This window comes from Rhipicephalus sanguineus, chromosome 3 (assembly GCF_013339695.2).
Source record: "Rhipicephalus sanguineus isolate Rsan-2018 chromosome 3, BIME_Rsan_1.4, whole genome shotgun sequence".
NCBI classification, from domain to species: Eukaryota; Metazoa; Arthropoda; class Arachnida; order Ixodida; family Ixodidae; genus Rhipicephalus; species Rhipicephalus sanguineus.
This window is the reverse complement of record NC_051178.1, coordinates 186253553-186274064: the sequence shown is the minus strand read 5'-3', so window position 1 is coordinate 186274064 and position 20512 is coordinate 186253553. Positions and strand designations below refer to the sequence as shown.

General features: G+C 46.4%; 1 protein-coding gene across 1 annotated transcript; it reads left to right on the top strand.

Moving 5' to 3' along the window:
* Positions 1-1733: 1733 nt before the first annotated feature.
* Positions 1734-19848, top strand: LOC119387833 (solute carrier family 22 member 13; the record flags this gene model as incomplete). Its single annotated transcript, XM_037655361.2, is given in 8 exon segments — positions 1734-1990; positions 6770-7045; positions 7536-7670; positions 8687-8790; positions 8950-9104; positions 16138-16306; positions 17772-17901; positions 19724-19848. Coding segments are annotated over 7 exon segments (1043 nt in total), but the record flags the coding sequence as incomplete, so codon positions are not given.
* Between the last annotated feature and the right edge of the window lie 664 nt (positions 19849-20512).

Here is a 20512-nt window from a genome sequence, read left to right as displayed (position 1 = left end):
TGCCTGCGAATTGTTAGACTTTGTATTTAAGCTGCAGTTATGAAAAGCACTGGCGACAGCTGTACGGAAACAGCACGTAAACTTACATTTTTATATATAAAAAAGTAACAGTCCGGCAGCGCTAAATTCTCAGTGTTTCTAAAACTATGCCTCTTGCGGCTACTTAGCAAGCCTGGCAAGACACTTTTTGTTTGTCCTTTCTTTTTTTTTTGTGGCAAGCACGATCAACTACTCAAGAATATGCCGCGTTTCTTCCTGAGAGCTTAAAATAGAGGTACTTTGATTATAATAAGCACTGTTCAGAGATTTGGAGGACCGGCAGCAGCTGATGTATACATGCAGCTATTTTGTGCATTCCATTCAAGCTTCAACCGCTGCTTTACAAAGATGGGCAGCTCTTCTTGAATATTTATTGATTTGTAATGTGACTTAGCCAGAGTACAAAAGGGTAGTGGCGGAAAGTTGTGCGCTTCGACAGGACTGTCAGCAATTGTAAACAATGCTATACAGGTTCCACTTATATGTCTGGCTTTAATAATAGGAACTTGCCACAAAAAGCACAGAACCAGTATTTTATAGGAACCCACTGAAGACACTTAAGAACACTTGCGACCACTCGCAATTACAAGCACATGATCCCTACACATTCACCTTAGCCTCGAACATAGCCTCGATGCCCGTGAATTGATCACCGTGCTAGTAAATAGGTTGTGAAAAGCTCATAATAATAATTTCTTGTGTTTTACGAGAACTACGATATGATTTTGAGGCACGCCGTAGTGTAGGACTGCAGGGTGACTCCGAATTCATTTCATCCATCTGGCGTTGTCCAGCAGGCCCGCGAAGCAGCCGACAGGCTTGGCCTGACGGTCCCGACGTGGGAGTCGCCCACTGCGCGCTAGGGCGCGTCCCGCAGGACCTCATTAAAGTTATTTCAATCAATCAATCAGCGCTCTTTAACGTGTACCTAGATCTACTACACGGGTGTTCATTGCATTTCACCCCCAAAGGAATGCAGCCCTCGAGATCTGGAATTACTCGCCACGGTGGTCTAGTGGTTATAGTGCTCGACCGCTGATCCGAAGGTCGCAGGATCGAATCCCGGCTGCGGCGGCCGCGTTTTCGAAGGAGGCGAAAGTGCTTGAGGCCCGTGTAGTTTTGGGGAACCACTTCTTTTTTTCTTTTTCGCTGCAGAACTTCTAGAGACGGAGTCGCCGATGTGATATAAACTTCAATCTCTCCTCAGAAAGACAGTTAAAACGGAACAGAACCCCAGGTGGTCGAAATTTCCGGAGCCATCCACTACGGCGACCCTCACAGTCATATCATGGCTTCGGGACGTTAAACCCCAACAACTATTTTTATAGCGGCCGGGAATCGAACCCGCCTCCTCGAGCTTTGAAGCGCGACACTGCTTAACTACCGAAGCGGGTAACTGATAACAGTACGGAGAGCAGTTGTCAGGAAGGACACGGAAAGAGGCAGAAATGCTTGTTTTTGCGAATGCAACCTTGTCCAATTATCGGTTTTGTCTTATATCGCTCTGACAGCGCGATAGAACACACCGGTCAACAGAAAAAAAAAAAAAAAAAACGCCAGCACCTGGACTGGATGTGAAACCTAGACAAGGAGCTCCTTGTCGTCTGCGATGACCGCGGAATTACGGTAAACATTATCTTTACAACGGCCACCATTCGACAAACGACGGTTATAAAGTGGAGGCGGCCGGACAGGAGACGGCGCCTTTAGCGACTCGAGCGGGGAAACGCGGCCACACGCGGCGGCAAGGCGTGTTTGTGGGTGGGTGTGAACTGCACGCCAGCTCCGTGTAGTTCGCGCACGGCTTCGCGTTGAGAAAGTGTGCAGGACTCGTGGCGAACAGCGGGGCGAGGAGTGTGCGGTTTCACCACCTGCAGCCTCGTTGTTCAGGGGATGTGGACCGCCGTGGTCGCCGGGGTGAATCCATCGGAAACGTCCACTTCCAAGAGTGGTGAGTTAACCCATCTCTTATCTCTTTCTTTTTCCTTTTTTTTCCTTACCTGCTCATAACAATTACCCCTCCTACTTGCCCCTCTCCGCTCAAAAAAATGCTTCTTGCCACTACTGCATTGTCAGGAATAACATTGTCCTGGTTGACGCATCTATTCAATGCCTAAAGAGGAAAACAATCTTTCTCGTATTAGTAAATTACTCTTTCACAATACCAAGATCACACGCTTGCCGCGAGCAGACACTTGGTCAGCGAGAAAACGCGCAAAAAGAAAATGCGGGTGGCGACTCCTCATTGAAATTCCCACCCCAATCACCGTGACGTCATTGATTATGGTGGCGTCTACAAGGGCCTACGTAGTTCCTAATCGGCAAAAATGAAATGCATTGTCTTCTAGGGATCTAATCCCGGCTATGCGCTGTTAACATTTTGAAATTAACATGTCAAGTTTCAGCAAATTTCGTTGAGCCAATATGCGGAAATTACACTTTGGAATCCGTGGCGTAACGCGCGGAGATTTCGACACGAAAATTAAAAACGAAACTTTGACCTTGATTGTCTCCTCTATTAATAAACCTATGATCATGAAATTACCGTCATTAGAGTTCCCAGAGTAAAATTTATCAATCTAAACTGATTCGTTGGTTCACTTTATTATCCCTTAAAAGGTAATCGTACAGACAAACATCGACGCCATCCACCGTGGTAGATTACTGGCTGCGGCGTAGCGCTGCCCCGCCACGTTGGTCTAATGGCTATGGTGCTTGAGTGCTGATCCGAAGGCCGCTGGATCTAGTCCCGGCCGGTGTGGCCGCATTTCGATAGAGGCGAAATGCTAGAGGCCTGTGTGCTTACATTTAGGTTCACGTTAAAGAACCCTAGGTGGTCGAAATTTCTGGAGCCCTCCACTACGGCGTCTCTTATAATGATATCGTGGTTTTGGGACATGGGACATAAAACTCCAACAATTATTATTAAGACGAAGCGCTCCTAAGCGCGAGGAGGCGTGTTCATTTCCCGGCCACGGCAACTGCATTTCAATGGGAAAGAAATGAAAAAAAAGAAGTAAGATTTATATGCATAGATTTAGGCCGTGCCACCTAATTATATCGCGGTTTTGGCACGTAGAACTCGATAATTTAATGCTTTTTTTTAACGTCAGCATCATCGTGCATTTGCGCAAGCAAATTCTGCGCATATTGCGAAAGTCCAAGCCGGTTTAACTATGAAGTAAAAGTACAGATATATGTTATCTATTCTGCCACTAGCAACGCTTGTAAAATCTTCAGCCCCCGCCACTGCTAGCAGGCAGGAGTCCGCATTCCTCAGATAAGGCGCCTAACCTTCGCTACGCTCTGCTTAAGAAGCAATTTCGTTCAGAAATTTGTGGCCACTCAGCTCTGACTTCTACCGAGGCGTGACTGCAACTACACGCCATAACACTTAGGGTATAATGAGGCCCGCACCTCGTGATCACTTCATTAACCAGCAAAGAAGAAGCACTGAGGCCATAAGAGTTCCTTAAAAGCACACTATAAAGGTAAAGAAATTTTTTTTTCTCGTATAAGTAAGCCGCCCTTTCACACTCCCAACAACACCGCTCTTGCGAGAGAAGACGCTCAGCGAGCGTGAAAACCTCCCCAAAAATAAAATACAATGAAATAAGGTGGCGATGCCGCTAGAGGTTCGCTCACCAACTCATCATGACGACACAGATTTCGACGGTGTTTGCTAGGGCCAACATAATTCTTTATCGGTACGAATGAATTACGCCGCGTTCTATAAGGGAGCCGGATAAGGGAGCCGGAAAGTTCGTTGGGCTAATGGGGCCAAAATGCGAGAGATCGAAAGAACTTTGAAGTCAGTGACGTCACGTTGACGTTCGGGTGCGCAATCTTCGGCACGAATAAAAGAAAATGATACCGTGAACATCAATTACTCTACTAACAACGAACTTACGATTGCGAAAGTAACGACAATAGAGCTTTCAAAGAATGTTAGATGGTAAATAACGACATCCAGAAGTATATGAAATCGCCTCGTCTAATGCTTACGATGACCACATGCTCACTGCTTGCTATCCACAGTGGGCCAAGAATGAAAAGCGGTCAATGCTGCATGCACTCCATGAGTCGTACCCTTCTCACCACACCTCGTACGTCAATGGTGTTTTATTACCATTGCAAGCATAACGTTACATGTTGGAAATGCAACAGACAGAAAAGTCAGACATATCTGTGTATGCGGTGTGTACCATAACCCATAACCCATACCATAACGGTGTGTACCTTAACCCCGGTATTCTAAGGGGTCATAGGCTCCCTTAGGGATCGTGCTTTATTTTTTGCTCAGGGAATTTCGCTGCGTCCATATTACTTCATCCCTGCCATGTCTGGTATGCAATAAGAGTTATGCGGTTATGCAATGTTTCGATTTCAAGCTCATAAAAAGACGAGTGAAATTTCACCAGGGTCCCGTTTTCAGTATTTATACTCTGGGACCCTCATGTGTATACACGTATTATGTAACTAACCCTTATGTCACCAATAAACTCAAACTCAAACTCAAACTCAATCGCTTGCAATGTCCGTCTCAACGTCTATAGTACACCCCTCAAGATACCCGGCGTTCTGTTACACTGAAAATCACCTTGTATTATCTCGCTTTCTCTCTCTCTCTCACCTCGCCCTATTGCCATCCCTACAACATAATCTCGCAATGGGGACCATCAGGCCAGAGCTTGCAGCCCTGTCTATCATCAAATCATCATTAAAACACTCGTACATCCTGGTACATTATCTAAACGTGAGTAGCAGTCAGCTGCATGTCCTTAATTGCAACTGAACATCCGTGATTGCCCTTAAGCTATTGCTTATCATTGAGGAAAGAGAGCAGTTAAGCTCTGGAACCCTCGCTTGCGCACTAAACGCAACGCGTCGCGCCAGAGTACAATTAAGAGTTGCCGACTGGCGCTTAGCGAATCACTCGGCCGGTGAGACAGCGCTGTGTACTCTTACGACCTGAAATCGGGCATTCTAAACGGACGTTAACTAACATGCGCCATATCAGATAGTTTTCGGCACGTCGAGATTGGCGGGATCAGGGATTTTTGATGGTTCCAAATTTTGATGCATCTGTACAAATGCGAAATCGGTTGTACACATCAGTAACGCTTCTGCGGCTTTAGATTGTTGTAAAAAAAATAGTACTTATTTTTACATCATTCACTTGAAAATCTCAGTTTCTTTGTCGTTCGGCATCATACGACTACCTCACCTAAACCTAAGTTTCAGAAAGGACTCCTATAAGCCGTTCCTTCCGCATAGCATGGCTCAGCACAGAAGGCGGGCCATGAGACCGGTAGTTTTAAAGTCCGATTAACGCCATGCGCGCAAGGAATTAATTTTGAATATATTATCCTTTTAAAGTCATACATGTACACTATATTCCGCCCACTCTCGATTAGGCACAACACTTTGTACCATAGCCTAGATATCCGCAATCTTCTTTGTGGAATAAACTGACGCACTTGCGTGCATACTTTGCCCCAGCGGTCTCTATAGCAGCGCAGGACATCTCTTTGCAGGAGAAGCGCTGCACAGCCAAGAGATAACCGCCATGAAAAGTGACCGCGTGAGGTTATTCGCGTGTGCCATATTTCAATCCGCGTTGTCTGGCTAACTCCTCTCTAGCTACCATTCCCCACCTCGCCTTGCATAGACGAATGACTACATACTGCTGCCGACAGGCAGCTTACTTTCGCAGGCTGCTGTTACTTTTTTACGGACTTTCAGGCAGTTAACGGTACGCGTCTCCTCCACTGCGTTATCAGTTTTAACCAAAACCCCCCTGAGATAACCTCAATAGTAACTATGACGACCTCCGTTTTTTTACGATTGCAAGAGAAGCAGACAAGAAACAGAAGCGGATGCAATGTCTGATAAGAGGCGAAAGACCAATAAATTGACGATAGCGCAAGGTTGATGTAAGAGAGCGAAAGAGATAGAAGTCGTGAGAGAAAGGCAGGGAGGCTAACCAGGGTGAGCCAAGGTGAGCCAGGGTGAGCCAGGTTGTGTGGAAACCCTGCAAAACGTCACAATGTCAAAATACCGAATTTAGGCGCACCGCATGTGTCAAACGCGTCCGTTCTTGCTAAATCCTCTAGAATGCTTATGGGCAACTGTGACGTAAGGTTTACACAATCGTTAAGAGTAGATCGTGTCGTACTATTCTGCCCGTACACATGGCACGACAAATCTTCCGTCGACAAGCATCCCACGTGCTTGTATTTGACCTCGTAACGACACATTGTATTCTCTGTCTCTTAATAATTGCATGCATTTTGGAAGGTGAGCTACGTTGGTGCCGGTCATCTGAATGGATAGTTGAAACGTAGACTTGGCGGCAAAAACAAAATGCCAACGTTATCGTATAACATAGTTATTTTGCTCCTTTTCGGGCGACACCTTACGGTAGGGGGTCAAAGAACTAGTAAAAAAAACTAATTGACTAACACGCGTCGGCTAATTGAAATACCACTTCATTCTAAGCTCAGTACCGTTACTTATGTTTACTAATTAGTTTTCTTACTAAACTTAATGTAGTATTATGCTATCCGGCCCTCGGCTCCACCACTGGTCGCCAGTACGGCCTGTTGGCCAGAAAATTTGGAGACCACTGAGTCACTAGCCAGCCAATATGCGCGTGATGTAAGAATAGGCATAGCAACGTGAGAACATTACCTCAAACATACGTTTCGTCTCTTTTTGACCCACGCAGTCTAGCACTGAAGAACGGAGTGGATACCTTATTGGGTTGTGAAGGGTGGCCATGGAGTTTGAGAAGGTTCTACGCGAGGTCGGAGGCTATGGCCTATTCAACAAGACCATCGTCACAGCAGCGTTGATGCTGTCCGCGTGGCACGCGACGCTCTGCTACTTCGGTCAAGTGTTCATCCACATCACACCAGCCAGCCAGTGGTGCTTCCTCAATTACACAGGCGACAGCTCTACACCGCCTGTAGACGTGAGAGAGCTTCCAACAGGTCGCTGTCAGGTGCGTACGCATTCTATTCAGCATTAACCCAACCTACAACACGCTTGATAACGCAGCTTAGAAAGATATGATAGCGTAATGTGTCGCTTTAGTTGTTTTTAGGGTCCCAGTGTTCACTTGCCTGCGGGCTTGAGTTCATCGCATCCAGTTGGGTGTATTGTCGATTCCGTGCAGTCTGTAACGTAGCGTCGCAGGTATCACGCATTTACATCATCTTCACCGGACCATGCAGCTAACCACGTTATCAGGATTCACAATGCGAACACAATTTCATGAGATGGAAGTGCTGTCGCCATTCAGCCAACGATATTTAGGATATTTGAGTGCATACTTCTGTACACGAAAAACAAATATACTGCGTACACTCAAATTGCTGTCACGGAATCAAACTATTCGAGAGGAAAAAAAAATATACTAAAGCAAGCAGGGCTCTCGTTGAATGCTATTCCATGGCGACTAATTATGCACGATTTACCTTTACGGTTTGCAGCTACTACGGCAACAGCCCGATGGCCAGTACAGCAGCAACGACACAGCAATCGCTGACAGCGGCAGCGAGTGGGTTACTTGCCCCACGAGATGGTACTACGATAACAGCGAGATCTATACCACCGTCACCATGGAGGTGGGTTGTCGTTTTCTAGCGTTTTCCATTATTATTTAATTTACCTTGCTTTAATGATAACCACACTGGGAACTGCGCAGTATAGCCATACAGTAAGGCACGTTTATAAGCGGCCACCTTAAAGCATAGCCCTTGCTGCTCCTAATTCATTATTTTCATCGTTGTCAGTACGGGACAGGCAGTAGTCCCTCGAGGGTACCAATACCTCAATGCCCTGCGCAGTAGTTTGCCCAGGTGCCTCTGCTACCACTGTGGGACACTTTCGGAGGAGAGATACAAAGGCGCCTTACAATAATAAGCAATAATTCGGCTTTGATGTCATCATCGGATCCCGGCTTTGCTAGCTGTATATAACCTTTTTCTTTCCTACAGGACCTTCTGCAGCGCCTGTTAAGTCACCCTAAAGGGGCAATTCGTAAAACCCAAGCAATTCATTACTTTCCAAATTCTCCACTGGATAAGGTCTGCTTGCAATGGAACCACATTCGACCTACAAAGATTGATTGCAGTAAAAAGGTGATACCCAGACAGTTTGCATACGATTGCTATAAATAAGAACTCATCATTAAGAAGAAAGTGAATTTCTTCGTCTAAAACACGTCTGTCAATGAAACCTACGTGATGAGTAAAGGTAAAGCCACCTCTTGCGTCACGCTAATCTCTCGCTGAACAAATCTGTCATTACGTCTTTTGAGAAGTACTTGCAAATGCGGCATATTTTCGTGTTACCTGATTAACCGAGATCCTTTCTTTCCTCGTTTCCTTCGTCTAGGCCTAAGGGTGATAGCGATTAAAGATAAACAAGTGCGAAACTCAAGCCATGCGGTATTAAAAAATAAAATAGATAAACAACAGTGAAATGTCGTCAGCAACGGCTTGCAGGCGTGTCATTTAATCTTTTTTGGTCCAGGCTGTCAGTTTATATCTCAGCCAAACGAAATAGGGCATTGTATCGTGCACCTGTCACTCAATAAGTTCTATTTCTTTATCTTCGCTACCACCTTGAACTTATGCAGAATCAATGGGTGTGCGGAGACAGCTGGAAGATGTACGCAGTCCACACAGCCTACTTCACAGGGTCCATAATCTCCTATTTACTTTCTGGATTCCTTGCCGACAGGTGAGAACCACACGCCCGAACTGTGCTTCCGGCTTAATTCATTTTTTTCTAACTTTCGACAGGCTTTAAGACATCCTTTATTTCGTCATTATGAACAAACCGATTATTTCGCTAAGCAATGCATTCTAAGACATTTTTTTTCTTTTTTTTTTATTTCAGGATAGGCCGAAAAAAGACAGTAATCCTTGTCATGCTCATCGGTGCAACTGGGAATTTGCTTGGGACATTCTTTCCCACCTTCTCGACGTTCCCAATTTGGAGGTTTATGACGTCCATGGGATCTGATACCGTGTGCACCACCATCTACGTCATCGGTAAGACTGTCACGTGGTCATTTTACAAATCGGAAGGAGAAAGTGTGTAAAACGTGGGTTGACAAGCCTGAAAGAAGCGCGCGGCCGGGCGCCCTTCCTTGTTCCTATTCTTTCTTTCTTTTTTTTTCTATTTCTCTATCCTCTCTGTTTCTTCGATGCCTTTTCTGTGTCTGTCTATTTCTATTCCTTTCTTTCTCTCTATATCTATTCCTTTCTTTTTCTTCCCTACCCTACTGAAACGTTCCGTATGCCAGTCCAATAATTCCATATGTTTTCATACGGAATCCATATGTTTTCCGTATATTTTCCATACGTTTTCCATATATTTCCGTAAGATTCTTACGGAAACATACGGAATTATTGGACTGGCATACGGAACGTTTCAGTAAGTCTCTCTCTATTTCTTTCTCACGCTTTCTTTCTCTTTCCGCGTCTTTCTCATTCTTTCTATGCTATGCTGTACTCTCTCCTCGCCTACCTTCCCTCCTCCTCAAGCTCACTTCTCTTTCCCACCCCCTCGCTATGCTATAATATACAAGGCTATGTTGTGTTCCGCTAGCGTGCCTGGATAGCCGAGCGATTACGACGCTCGACTTCGGATCGTGGGTTCGAATGCCGCCTAGAATTTTTTCCCCCAAGAATTTCTGTCTTTCTCTTCCTTTCTATCTTTCTTTCTCCCTTTCTCTCTCTTTGTACTCGTTGTCTCGCCCATCAGAGTTGTTGCATCCCATGTCGGACAAATCGGCGCACGTGTTCGGGCAGTGAAGAAGATGAAGAGGACGAAGAGAGTGCATGCCGGTTCATGATGATGATAATTGATGTTCACTAACTACGAAGTCTCTCCGAGTTTAAACAGCGCCGCGGTTAAAAAAAGTGCATCTGACCGCGATTGCCCAGCAGTTAAAAAACAAAGGCTACCTTAAGTTTCACGGGCTTATCTTGGTTCGGCGTAAGAGTGACTTATCCACGAGACCTTCTCTTTTATTCATCCAAAACATATTGCATAAATATTGCTAATATGTAACACCATATTCGTATGAGATATACGTTTGTCGCATAGATGATGCGTTGCGGCTGTCATGAACCTAAACGACAGTCGTCCGTATCAGGCTCTTCTGCGCGGTACTTACTATAATGAACGTTACGTTTGCGTCAGACGTCATGTGATGGATGCAGTGGGCGTACGTTTTGAACAAACTGTGAACGCTTTAGAGTACTACATGCACTCTAAGTACTATATCATGTAGCCGTTTGACTAAGCCCAGCAGTGCAGGCTACCCTGATCGCCAAGACAAAGGCATATAAATTAGCACTTGCACACAGACATCCTCAAAGTAATGCAGTGTGCTCATTATTCTAAACCTCCCGCCTACTGCAAGTGGCATTTGAATTAATGTAAACTTTTAAAGTAAGTTTCTAAGTCAATTTTTAGTGCTAGTGCCAGAAATATATATACACATATTAGCTGCAGAATCTTGTTATTCTGGTTCGTCATCTAAACAACGAGAATGGAAACTAGGAGCGCTTCTGGTGTACAGAAAAGCCGCTGGGAGGACTATTCATGTGCACACCGAAGGATGCACGTATAGGTATAAAGTTGTCACACCACACCATACATTGCAGGTCGTGTGATAAAGATTATATAGGCTATCTCCTAAGTGAAGGCAAGAAAAAAAAATTACACCATCTCCCGCTAAAGGGGACCATGAGGCGATGCGAAGCCGGAGCACTTGCACGATCGCGTTCCGTTGGCGTTCGCTGGGCATGATACCAACCTCGCGTCGTGGAACGCGAAGAGGAACACTACGCGCGTCGTGTCTTCCCTCTAGCCTGGCCGTTAATTCTCACAGGGCGTGCGGGGAACGTCGACAGGCGCGCGAGAGAGAGGCAGCGTAGGAGAGGAGAGGGAGGGGGAGGGGACGCGCATGCGCTGGCCCTCATCGCGGCGCTGCGCAGGAGAGAATTTCGGCATGTCGAGCCCGCATTTAAGAGGAGCCAACCGAAGCATAGCCTTCATACATAACCTATACATAGCCTTCATAGATTACGAGAAGGCATTTGACTCGGTGGAGACATCAGCAGTCATGCAGGCACTGCGGAATCAGGGCATCGACGAAGCCTACATAAACATAATGGAAGAAATCTACAGCGGCTCCACGGCCACTATAGTCCTCCAAAAAGAAAGCGAGAGAATCCCAATAAAAAAGGGCGTACGGCAGGGAGACACGATCTCTCCAATGTTATTCACCGCGTGTTTACAGGAGGTTTTCAGGGCCCTAGATTGGGAAGAATTAGGGATAAGAGTTAATGGAGAGTATCTCAGTAACCTGCGATTCGCTGATGACATTGCATTGATGAGTAACGCGGGAGACGAATTACAGCTCATGATTACTGAACTGGATACGGAAAGTAGAAGAGTAGGTCTGAAAATTAATATGCATAAAACTAATGTGGAACAATCTTGGCAGAGAACAGCGCTTTGCGATAGGTGGAGAGACACTGGAAGTTGTAAAGGAGTACGTCTACTTAGGACAGGTAGTAACCGCGGAGCCGAACCATGAGAGTGAAATAACTAGAAGAATAAGGATGGGATGGGGCTCATTCGGCAAGCATTCTCAAATCATGAATGGTAATCTACCACTATCCCTCAAGAGAAAGGTATATAACAGCTGCATCTTACCGGTATTACCTACGGAGCAGAAACCTGGAGACTTACAAAGAGGGTTCAACTTAAATTGAGGACGACGCAGCGAGCGATGGAAAGGAAAATGATAGGTGTAACCTTAAGAGACAGGAAGAGAGCAGAGTGGGTCAGGGAACAAACGGGGGTTAAGGACATCATAGTTGAAATCAAGAAGAAGAAATGGATATGGGCCGGGAACGTAGCACGTCGGCAGGATAACCGGTGGTCGTTAAGGGTAACTGACTGGATTCCAAGAGATGGTAAACGCGTGAGGGGGAGACAGAAAATTAGGTGGGTAGATGAGATTAAGAAGTTTGTAGGTATAACGTGGCAGCAGAAAGCACAGGACCGGGTTGATTGGCGGAACATGGGAGAGGCCTTTGCCCTGCAGTGGGCGTAGACAGGCTGATGATGATGATGATGAACCGAAGCAAGCACTGGACTGAACGCGCGCAGCGCTCTGCCATTTGAAGGAGAGGAGACTAGAGGAGGAGAGTAGCGTATGCGCCGTGAGAGCAGAAGCGACAACGCAGGAGAAGCGCAAGCAGGTGCTGGTAGAGAAGTGGAGAGAGTAACGCGCAGCTGTTGGAGAGAGCGAAGGAGGAGAGTCGCGCATGCGTAGTGTGAGTGCGGACTACAACGCTGCGTACGGATTACCACGCCGCGTTACATACCCCCGAGCAAGAGATACTTCGCATATAAAAAGGTGCAGTTTGTCCTAGTGGTGCAAGGCGGGAACCAGCAGGGGAGCTAGTGTTCGGACTCCCGAGCTGCTTTCCCAAGCCCGTGTAACTGCACCCCTTAAACGAAATGGATTTGGCAGGAACATATCACGTGACTAATGCTATGCGATTTCTTTGGCGGGGAGAAGTCACGTGACGAGTGTTATGTGATTTTGGCGGTAACATGTTACGTGACTATTGTGTTGCGTGATTTTACGTCACCTGGCTACTGTTATGTGATTTTGAATGGAACATGTCCCGGGAAAAGTTTGCGTGATTTTGGCGGGAACATGTCACGTGACTAGCGTTACGCGATTTTTGCAGGAACATGTCACGTGAGTAGTGTTACGTGATTTTACGACACGTTCCCCTAATCTTCTTTTTTTTCCTTCTTTCTCTCTCCTTCTCTTTCTATTTCTCGCTTCATCTTTCTTTCTCTTTCTTTGGGTTTCTCTCCTTTTCTCCTTCATTCTCTTTCTGTCTTGATCTCCGTTTTTTTTTCTTGTTATCTTTTTTGTGAGCGCGCGCCGGGCGCACGTGTTCGGGGAGCGAAGCCGAAGATGAAGAAGAGCACGAAGAGAGCGCGCGCCGACATGGGGGTTAGCAGAGCATAACTAGCTCCGCTGTTAAAACCGCAGATGTCCCGGAATTCTTCGGCAGAAATGTGCCTGCCTGAGACGTCTATGTAGGTTCTAGTTTAGACATTAGGCCCTAATTCGCACATTGCGGAAACATTTATGTTTACTGGACCATGCTGTCGTATTAAGAGAGAAGAACATGTTCAGCAAAAGGCATTGTTTTGCGCTGAGTCACCAGCTTCGCTTCGATATAAGTTTCCACTGAATTGAAGTGAAGGAGTATGACAACAACAATGGCAGAGGGACAGGGTAAGCTTGAGGGTTGAATCGCGCAAACGAGACAGGGACTAAAAGAAGAGACGACAACACACAGAGCGCAAACTACCAACAAAAGTTTATTTCCTGAGCACACAGTTTTTTATGCACCACTCTTGCGCCACGAGGTGAGTACAACAATCAACTTCTTAGAAACTCGAGCTCTTTACCAGATAAGTTAACAGACGGCGTGCTGACGCATTCGAGACCTAATCTAACAATGTTCTCAGCTTCGATAATTTCTCTCGTCAATTTATCTTTCTGCGATGCGACAATTGTACATGCGCTGAACACAGGTTGGCACCCACATGTCTTGCAGTGAATCGCAAGCCATCCGTCACGTCCATTTTTTACATTGTTGTTATGTTCTCTAAGTCTGTCATTGATACACCTTCCGGTTTGACCTATATATATCTTACCACACGAAATTGGAATCCGATACACAACATTACTCTTGCAAGGCACATAGGTGAATTTGTGTTTCTTAGTGCATGCATTAGATTTCATATTGCTACTATTGCGGTGGCATAGGCTCAGGAGTTTGCGCGGGGCTGAAAAAACTACTTTTACTTTGGAACGTTCCGCCACTTTTTTCAAATTGTGTGAAATCTTGTGGAAGTACGGTATGACGGCAACTTGTTTCGCGTTAGTTTTTGAGGGCTCCTCAGTTGAGGGCATCTGGCGATGCTTTCTGAGCAAAGTTTCAGCTACAGAGGATTGCACACTTAATGGATAACCTGCTTCAGATAGCCGGTCGGACTGGTGCTCAAAACTAACCGCAACTTCATGCTCGCATGACTTTGATAAAGCATTATGAAAGCAAAGCTTTACAATTGATCTCTTTACTAATTTGGAGTGTGCCGAGTTGTATGGAAGGACCGGTTTATTACATCGAGGTTCATAGCGCCAACAGAAATGAACCTCGCTATGAACCTCGATGTAATAAACCGGTCCTTCCATACAACTCGGCACACTCCAAATTAGTAAAGAGATCAATTGTAAAGCTTTGCTTTCATAATGCTTTATCAAAGTCATGCGAGCATGAAGTTGCGGTTAGTTTTGAGCACCAGTCCGACCGGCTATCTGAAGCAGGTTATCCATTAAGTGTGCAATCCTCTGTAGCTGAAACTTTGCTCAGAAAGCATCGCCAGATGCCCTCAACTGAGGAGCCCTCAAAAACTAACGCGAAACAAGTTGCCGTCATACCGTACTTCCACAAGATTTCACACAATTTGAAAAAAGTGGCGGAACGTTCCAAAGTAAAAGTAGTTTTTTCAGCCCCGCGCAAACTCCTGAGCCTATGCCACCGCAATAGTAGCAATATGAAATCTAATGCATGCACTAAGAAACACAAATTCACCTATGTGCCTTGCAAGAGTAATGTTGTGTATCGGATTCCAATTTCGTGTGGTAAGATATATATAGGTCAAACCGGAAGGTGTATCAATGACAGACTTAGAGAACATAACAACAATGTAAAAATGGACGTGACGGATGGCTTGCGATTCACTGCAAGACATGTGGGTGCCAACCTGTGTTCAGCGCATGTACAATTGTCGCATCGCAGAAAGATAAATTGACGAGAGAAATTATCGAAGCTGAGAACATTGTTAGATTAGGTCCCGAATGCGTCAGCACGCCGTCTGTTAACTTATCTGGTAAAGAGCTCGAGTTTCTAAGAAGTTGATTGTTGTACTCACCTCGTGGCGCAAGAGTGGTGCATAAAAAACTGTGTGCTCAGGAAATAAACTTTTGTTGGTAGTTTGCGCTCTGTGTGTTGTCGTCTCTTCTTTTAGTCCCTGTCTCGTTTGCGCGATTCAACCCTCAAGATCATGAACCAACAAGCCCAACTGACAGCCATTCTGACAGGGTAAGGTTACCTCCTGTCAGCTGTGCCTTTTCTATCTGATGTTGCTTAACCTGGACAAAAATTTCTCCATTAGCGTTGTTCCCTTCCTAATGACGGGTACTACGCCTGCGTCCTCTTTAGGAAGATGATAATAGAATTTGAAGGTAAGTGAAAAAGGAAGTATATAGTGTGTGATGAGAGTTCAGAAAAACTAAAGCAATGACAAATTATAGAGTGCTCATTTCAAAATGAAAAACAAGAAAAAAAACTGTACACGCAAGATCATTATTTGAAACTCGCTAAGAGCATTATTGAAACTCATTCGTGAACATGCGCTCTTTGTTTCGCCTTTATCTTGAAATGAACCATATAGAATGTGGGAACCAGCATGTGTATAGGGTCTTGTAGATCTTCGGCTTCGCTCCCCGCGTGCGGGGAACGTCGACAGGCGCGCGAGAGAGAGACAGCGTAGGGTGCGAATTAGGGCCTAATGTCTATTCTAGAACCTACATAGGCGTCTCAGGCAGGCACATTTCTGCCGAAGAATTCCGGGACATCTGCGGTTTTAACAGCGGAGCTAGTTATGCTCTGCTAACCCCCATGTCGGCGCGCGCTCTCTTCGTGCTCTTCTTCATCTTCGGCTTCGCTCCCCGATCTTGAAAGGCTAGTTCATCGTAACATAATTAGCTAAATGCACAAACGGAGCGAGAAAAGACGACACACGGGAGGAAATTGAACTTTATCCGTGTTCTGCATTGTGTGTAGTCCTTTCCGTCGCGTGGCGTGGTTAGCTAATGCTGAAGGGGTCTTCATTACGCGTCACCGAAAGTTTCTTAACGTATGTGTGTTTTCATTCTTCTTTACATAATACTTTGCCCCACTGCAGCGTTGGAGTACACGGTGAAAGAGCGGCGCACGCTGGTCGCCTTCCTGTGGGCCATAAACTGGTCCGTGCTGGCCACTGCGCTGCCGTGGTACACTTATCTCATTCAGAGTTGGAGGGGCCTCCTTATCACAAACACCGCTGTCGACGCAGTTCTGCTTATCTCCCTCTGGTGGGTATACCATTCGCGCAGCTTTTGTAGGCCGTAAAAGAGAGGCCATTATACTTTGTACGATCGAGGGTGTGTGTGCATACACAGCACGGTATGCCGTACAGTCAACATGTTTATCTCGCCTAGCGTTGAAAACGCGAGGGCGCATGAAAGGTCTTCTTGTCACCGTGTAATAGGTATGCGGGGTTTGCAAGTCTGCCTCACATTTTCTGCAATATTGGTCATGGGTGCTATTCTGGACACTGTCAAATTCCGCCATTGCTCAACTCTGATTGGCCCGGAGAGCTGCTACGGTCTCTCCGATTGGCTTAAAATGCCGCCATTACGAAATTTGACGAGATGGCGGAATTTGAGTGTCCAGGTCAGCACCCCATATCACACGTCTGTTGTGTTCCACCCGTTTTAGCGGCATCGCCAATATCGAACAGTTTGGATCCATATACACGTCTGTAAGCGGTCCAGTAGCCGAGTGATGAAAGCCGTTTACTGCTGAGACAATGGCGGTTGTATACAAATATGCAGCAGATGTCGACGCGTCACGCTTGATACTCGGCCGGGTGACGTCATGCTTTAAAAGCTCTGCCAAGACGTCGTTCTGGGTGACGTTTTGAATTTTACAGCGAAGGACTGCTCCGAGGAAACGACAGCGCCTGCAGAGCAAGACGTATTCGGGTCAACGCAGGTTGTGGCCTCATATGTTCCGGCGATTTTAGTCCTTCTCGCCTTCTTATTGGTGCTCGTCAAAAGGAAGAAATTTCAGCTTCACTTTTTATTCTCTCTTGTTCCACGTTTTTCTCACACACAATAATCGCGTGGACGCCAGACAACCACGCGGCTCCTTTTCCTTCCTATAGTGGTATTTTGCAGGTTTTTCCCGATGCACGCGCCAGAATGTCGTATTTTAGAACTCTGAGCTACCTATGGCGTTGGATCCCTCAGAACTAATTGTCATTCAGGTTTTAATTCCACGCCTCATGCTGACGTACCTCCGCGACACCGAAAGCTGGACACTGCGACACGTCTTAGTGCCCGCGCGCGGGGCGCTCGAACCGATTAATGCTCGGTCCTGCAGCTTGCGAAGCTCGGCCGACCCTCGCACGAAGCAGTACAACTAAAACACGCTTGCGAAATAAATCATTTGAGGCCCAATCTCTGATTCCTCTTTTCCCAACCAAACATGAGTGTACGTCCTTCAATGATTTCTATAGCGTGTCTGCAGCCACCCCTACCCCCCTTCCCACTTGCCAATCTCATACCTCCGAGCCGCCTAAGACGCCTAAGACGCCTATAGCATAAACACACACATTCATACACGCTCACTGTGACTTGACGGCTTTTCCGTTTACAATCGACAGTGCGTGCGTGAGAATGTGTAGGTGCGTGAGCACTTTACTATTCTTTCCAAGCGTAGTGCGCACTACTCGTGAAAAGTAATCTTGCTTTGCCACTTTCTCCCATAAAACAGGTGGCTGCCAGAATCTTCTGGATGGTTGCTGTCCGTTGGCAAGAAAAAGAAAGCCCTGCAGACCTTCCAGAAGATTGCTCGATTCAACGGAAAGGAAGTCAGCGAGGAGCGCCTCAACGAACTTCTACAAGTAAGCATCTTTTTGAAATACCTTACGCCGTCATTCCATTGAAATACCTTACGCCGCCATGTCCATTTCTTCTCCTTGATTTCGACTAAGATGTCCTTAATGCCCGTTTGTTCCCTGACCCACTCTGCTCTCTTCTAATCCCTTAAGGTTACACCTATCATTAATCACGCACGCTATTCAAGGTCCATGGCACACTGACGGATGCTCTTACGGGAGCTGCAAAAAGGCTGCACTTGAACAGAAAATCATGAGATAAACCTATACATACATATCCTGTTTACTGAACATTAGTTACATAAACAGACCAGTGATTTCTCTGGGTATCAACTTATCTAATATCAATTAAGTTCTGGGCATTTCTGTGCCAGAATCACGATGAGGCATTATGAGGCAGCCCAAATTCAAATCGTGGTTTTCTCATCTACTTATCTACGGCTGTCATCATCATCATCATCATCTTGACTGCGCCCGCTGCAAGGAAAAGGCCTCTCCCATGTTCCGTCAATGAACCAGGTCCTGTCCTTCCTACGGCCGCGTTATGCCCGCGAACTTCTTAATCTCACCAGCCCAACTAACTTTCTGTCTCCCCCTCGCGTGTTTGCCTTCACTTGTAATCCAGTGAGTTACTCTTAATGACCGGCGGTTAACTTGACTATGCGCTACATGCCCTGCCCATGTCCATTTCTTCTTCTTGATTTCGACTAAGATGTCCTTAACACCCGTTTGTTCCCTGACCCACTCTGCTCTCTCCTGATGCCTTAAGGTTACACCTATCATTTTCCTTTCCGTTTCTCGCTACGTCGTCCCTCAATCTAACTTGAACCCTCTGTGTAAGCCCCCAATTTTCTGTTACGTAGGTGAGTACCGGTAGGATGCAGCTGTTTTACACCTTCCTCTTGCGGTATAGTGGTAAACTACCATTCATGATTTCAGAGTGCGTGCAGAATGCGCTCCACCCCATTCTTAATCTTCTAATTACTTCATTCTCATGGTTCGGCTCCGCGGTCAGTACCTGTCCTAAGTAGACGTATTCATTCACCACTTCCAGTGCCTTGCTACCTATCGCAAAGCGCTGTTCTCTTCCGAGACAGTGGCAGTTTACTTTAGTTTTCTTCATATTAATTTTCAGACCTACGATTCCGCTTTTCTTTCCCAATTCAGTAATCATGAGTTGCAATTCGCTTTCTGAGTTACTCTTCACTGCAATGTCATCAGCGAATCGTAGGTTACTAAGGCACTCTCCATTAACTCTTCCCTATCTAAGACACAAGCTTCTGTAAGCCTGCAGTGAATAGCACTGAGGAGATCGTGTCTTCCTGCCTTACAACCGTTATTGGAATTTTGTCGCTTTCTTTATGGAGGACTATGTTGGCTGTGGAGCCGCTGTAGATTTCTTCCAGTATTTTTATATATGGTTCGTCGACGCTACGTGGTTTGTCTAATGGCTGTAGAAGTATGGTATTGCCACAGACACGTTCTCAACTGCCTTGTTCTTAACGATTCCCACAACGTTGCCTTCGTCTGTTACAGTGTACTGTACACGACAGAATGTACGTGCAGACGCCAGCGTTTTTAGAGCCCCCATCTAAAAAGTGAAAAAGGTTTGCAGCCTCCTTGTCGGATACAAATAGTTCAAGGCAATTCTGTTTTACTGTGATACACGAACATAAATGCACCGCTAGCGCGCGCAGTCGCTACTAAAGATAGCCTTCCTCACTGAGGTCAGGATGTCGTCATCGCCGTCGCGAGGCCCATTAAATACGCGTTTCTGGAGCTAAGATGTAGCGCACTTACCTCTTTGTTGGTATCTTTACCTCCTTAGGACCCAGAGCCCAAAGATGCCCAGGGCAACGAGAAAAAACAGAAAACAGGTTTCTGGCAGACGACTGTCGCCGTTGTCAAGTATCCCAGGTTACGCAAGATCGTCATCTTCTCCTATCTTGGTTGGTGAGTGAGCCGCTTTGCAGTTAACTCAATATCTATATCCTTGTTTTTGTTGCTTCCGATAAGGATGAGCCATTAAACATTGTTGCCTGACGTAAATTAATCAGTACTATATTATAACACGAAGTGCTTCATTTCAAATGAGCCCACGATAACAGTAAGCCAATAACTCTTGAGCTAGTACGCTGAAGTCACGTTCTGTTTTCTAGCGTTAGCTACACTTGCCTAGCGGGAGCCGATTTCGCGTAGAGCGTCATGAGCCGTGCTGCGCATGCGCGAGGATAAGTGATATCAAACAGCTGGGTGGCCGGAGCTGGCATCTCACGTGCTGTCCGACACCGCCGTGCGCGGCTCGCCGCTGCTGGTCTGCGCGTTAGGGAGGAGTGGCCAGAGTGGCGTCGTAGGCGCGGCAGACAGGCTGGCGCCGGCGCGCGCGCAGACTCCGCTACCGCCGCGCGCGGCTCGCCGCTGCTGGTCTGCGCCGCATTCGAGAGGAGCGACGTCGTAGCCATACACACAGTGGCGCCGGCGCGCGCGCAGCTGTTTGCCTTCGCTATGCAGTCGCCGTCTGACGCTGCGCTGAGGCCGCTTGATAGCGCCTCTGACTGGCGTTTGCAGGTGGGTAACGCCATGGAGAAGAGCGCAAATGCTGCTCAACGGCGCAGAA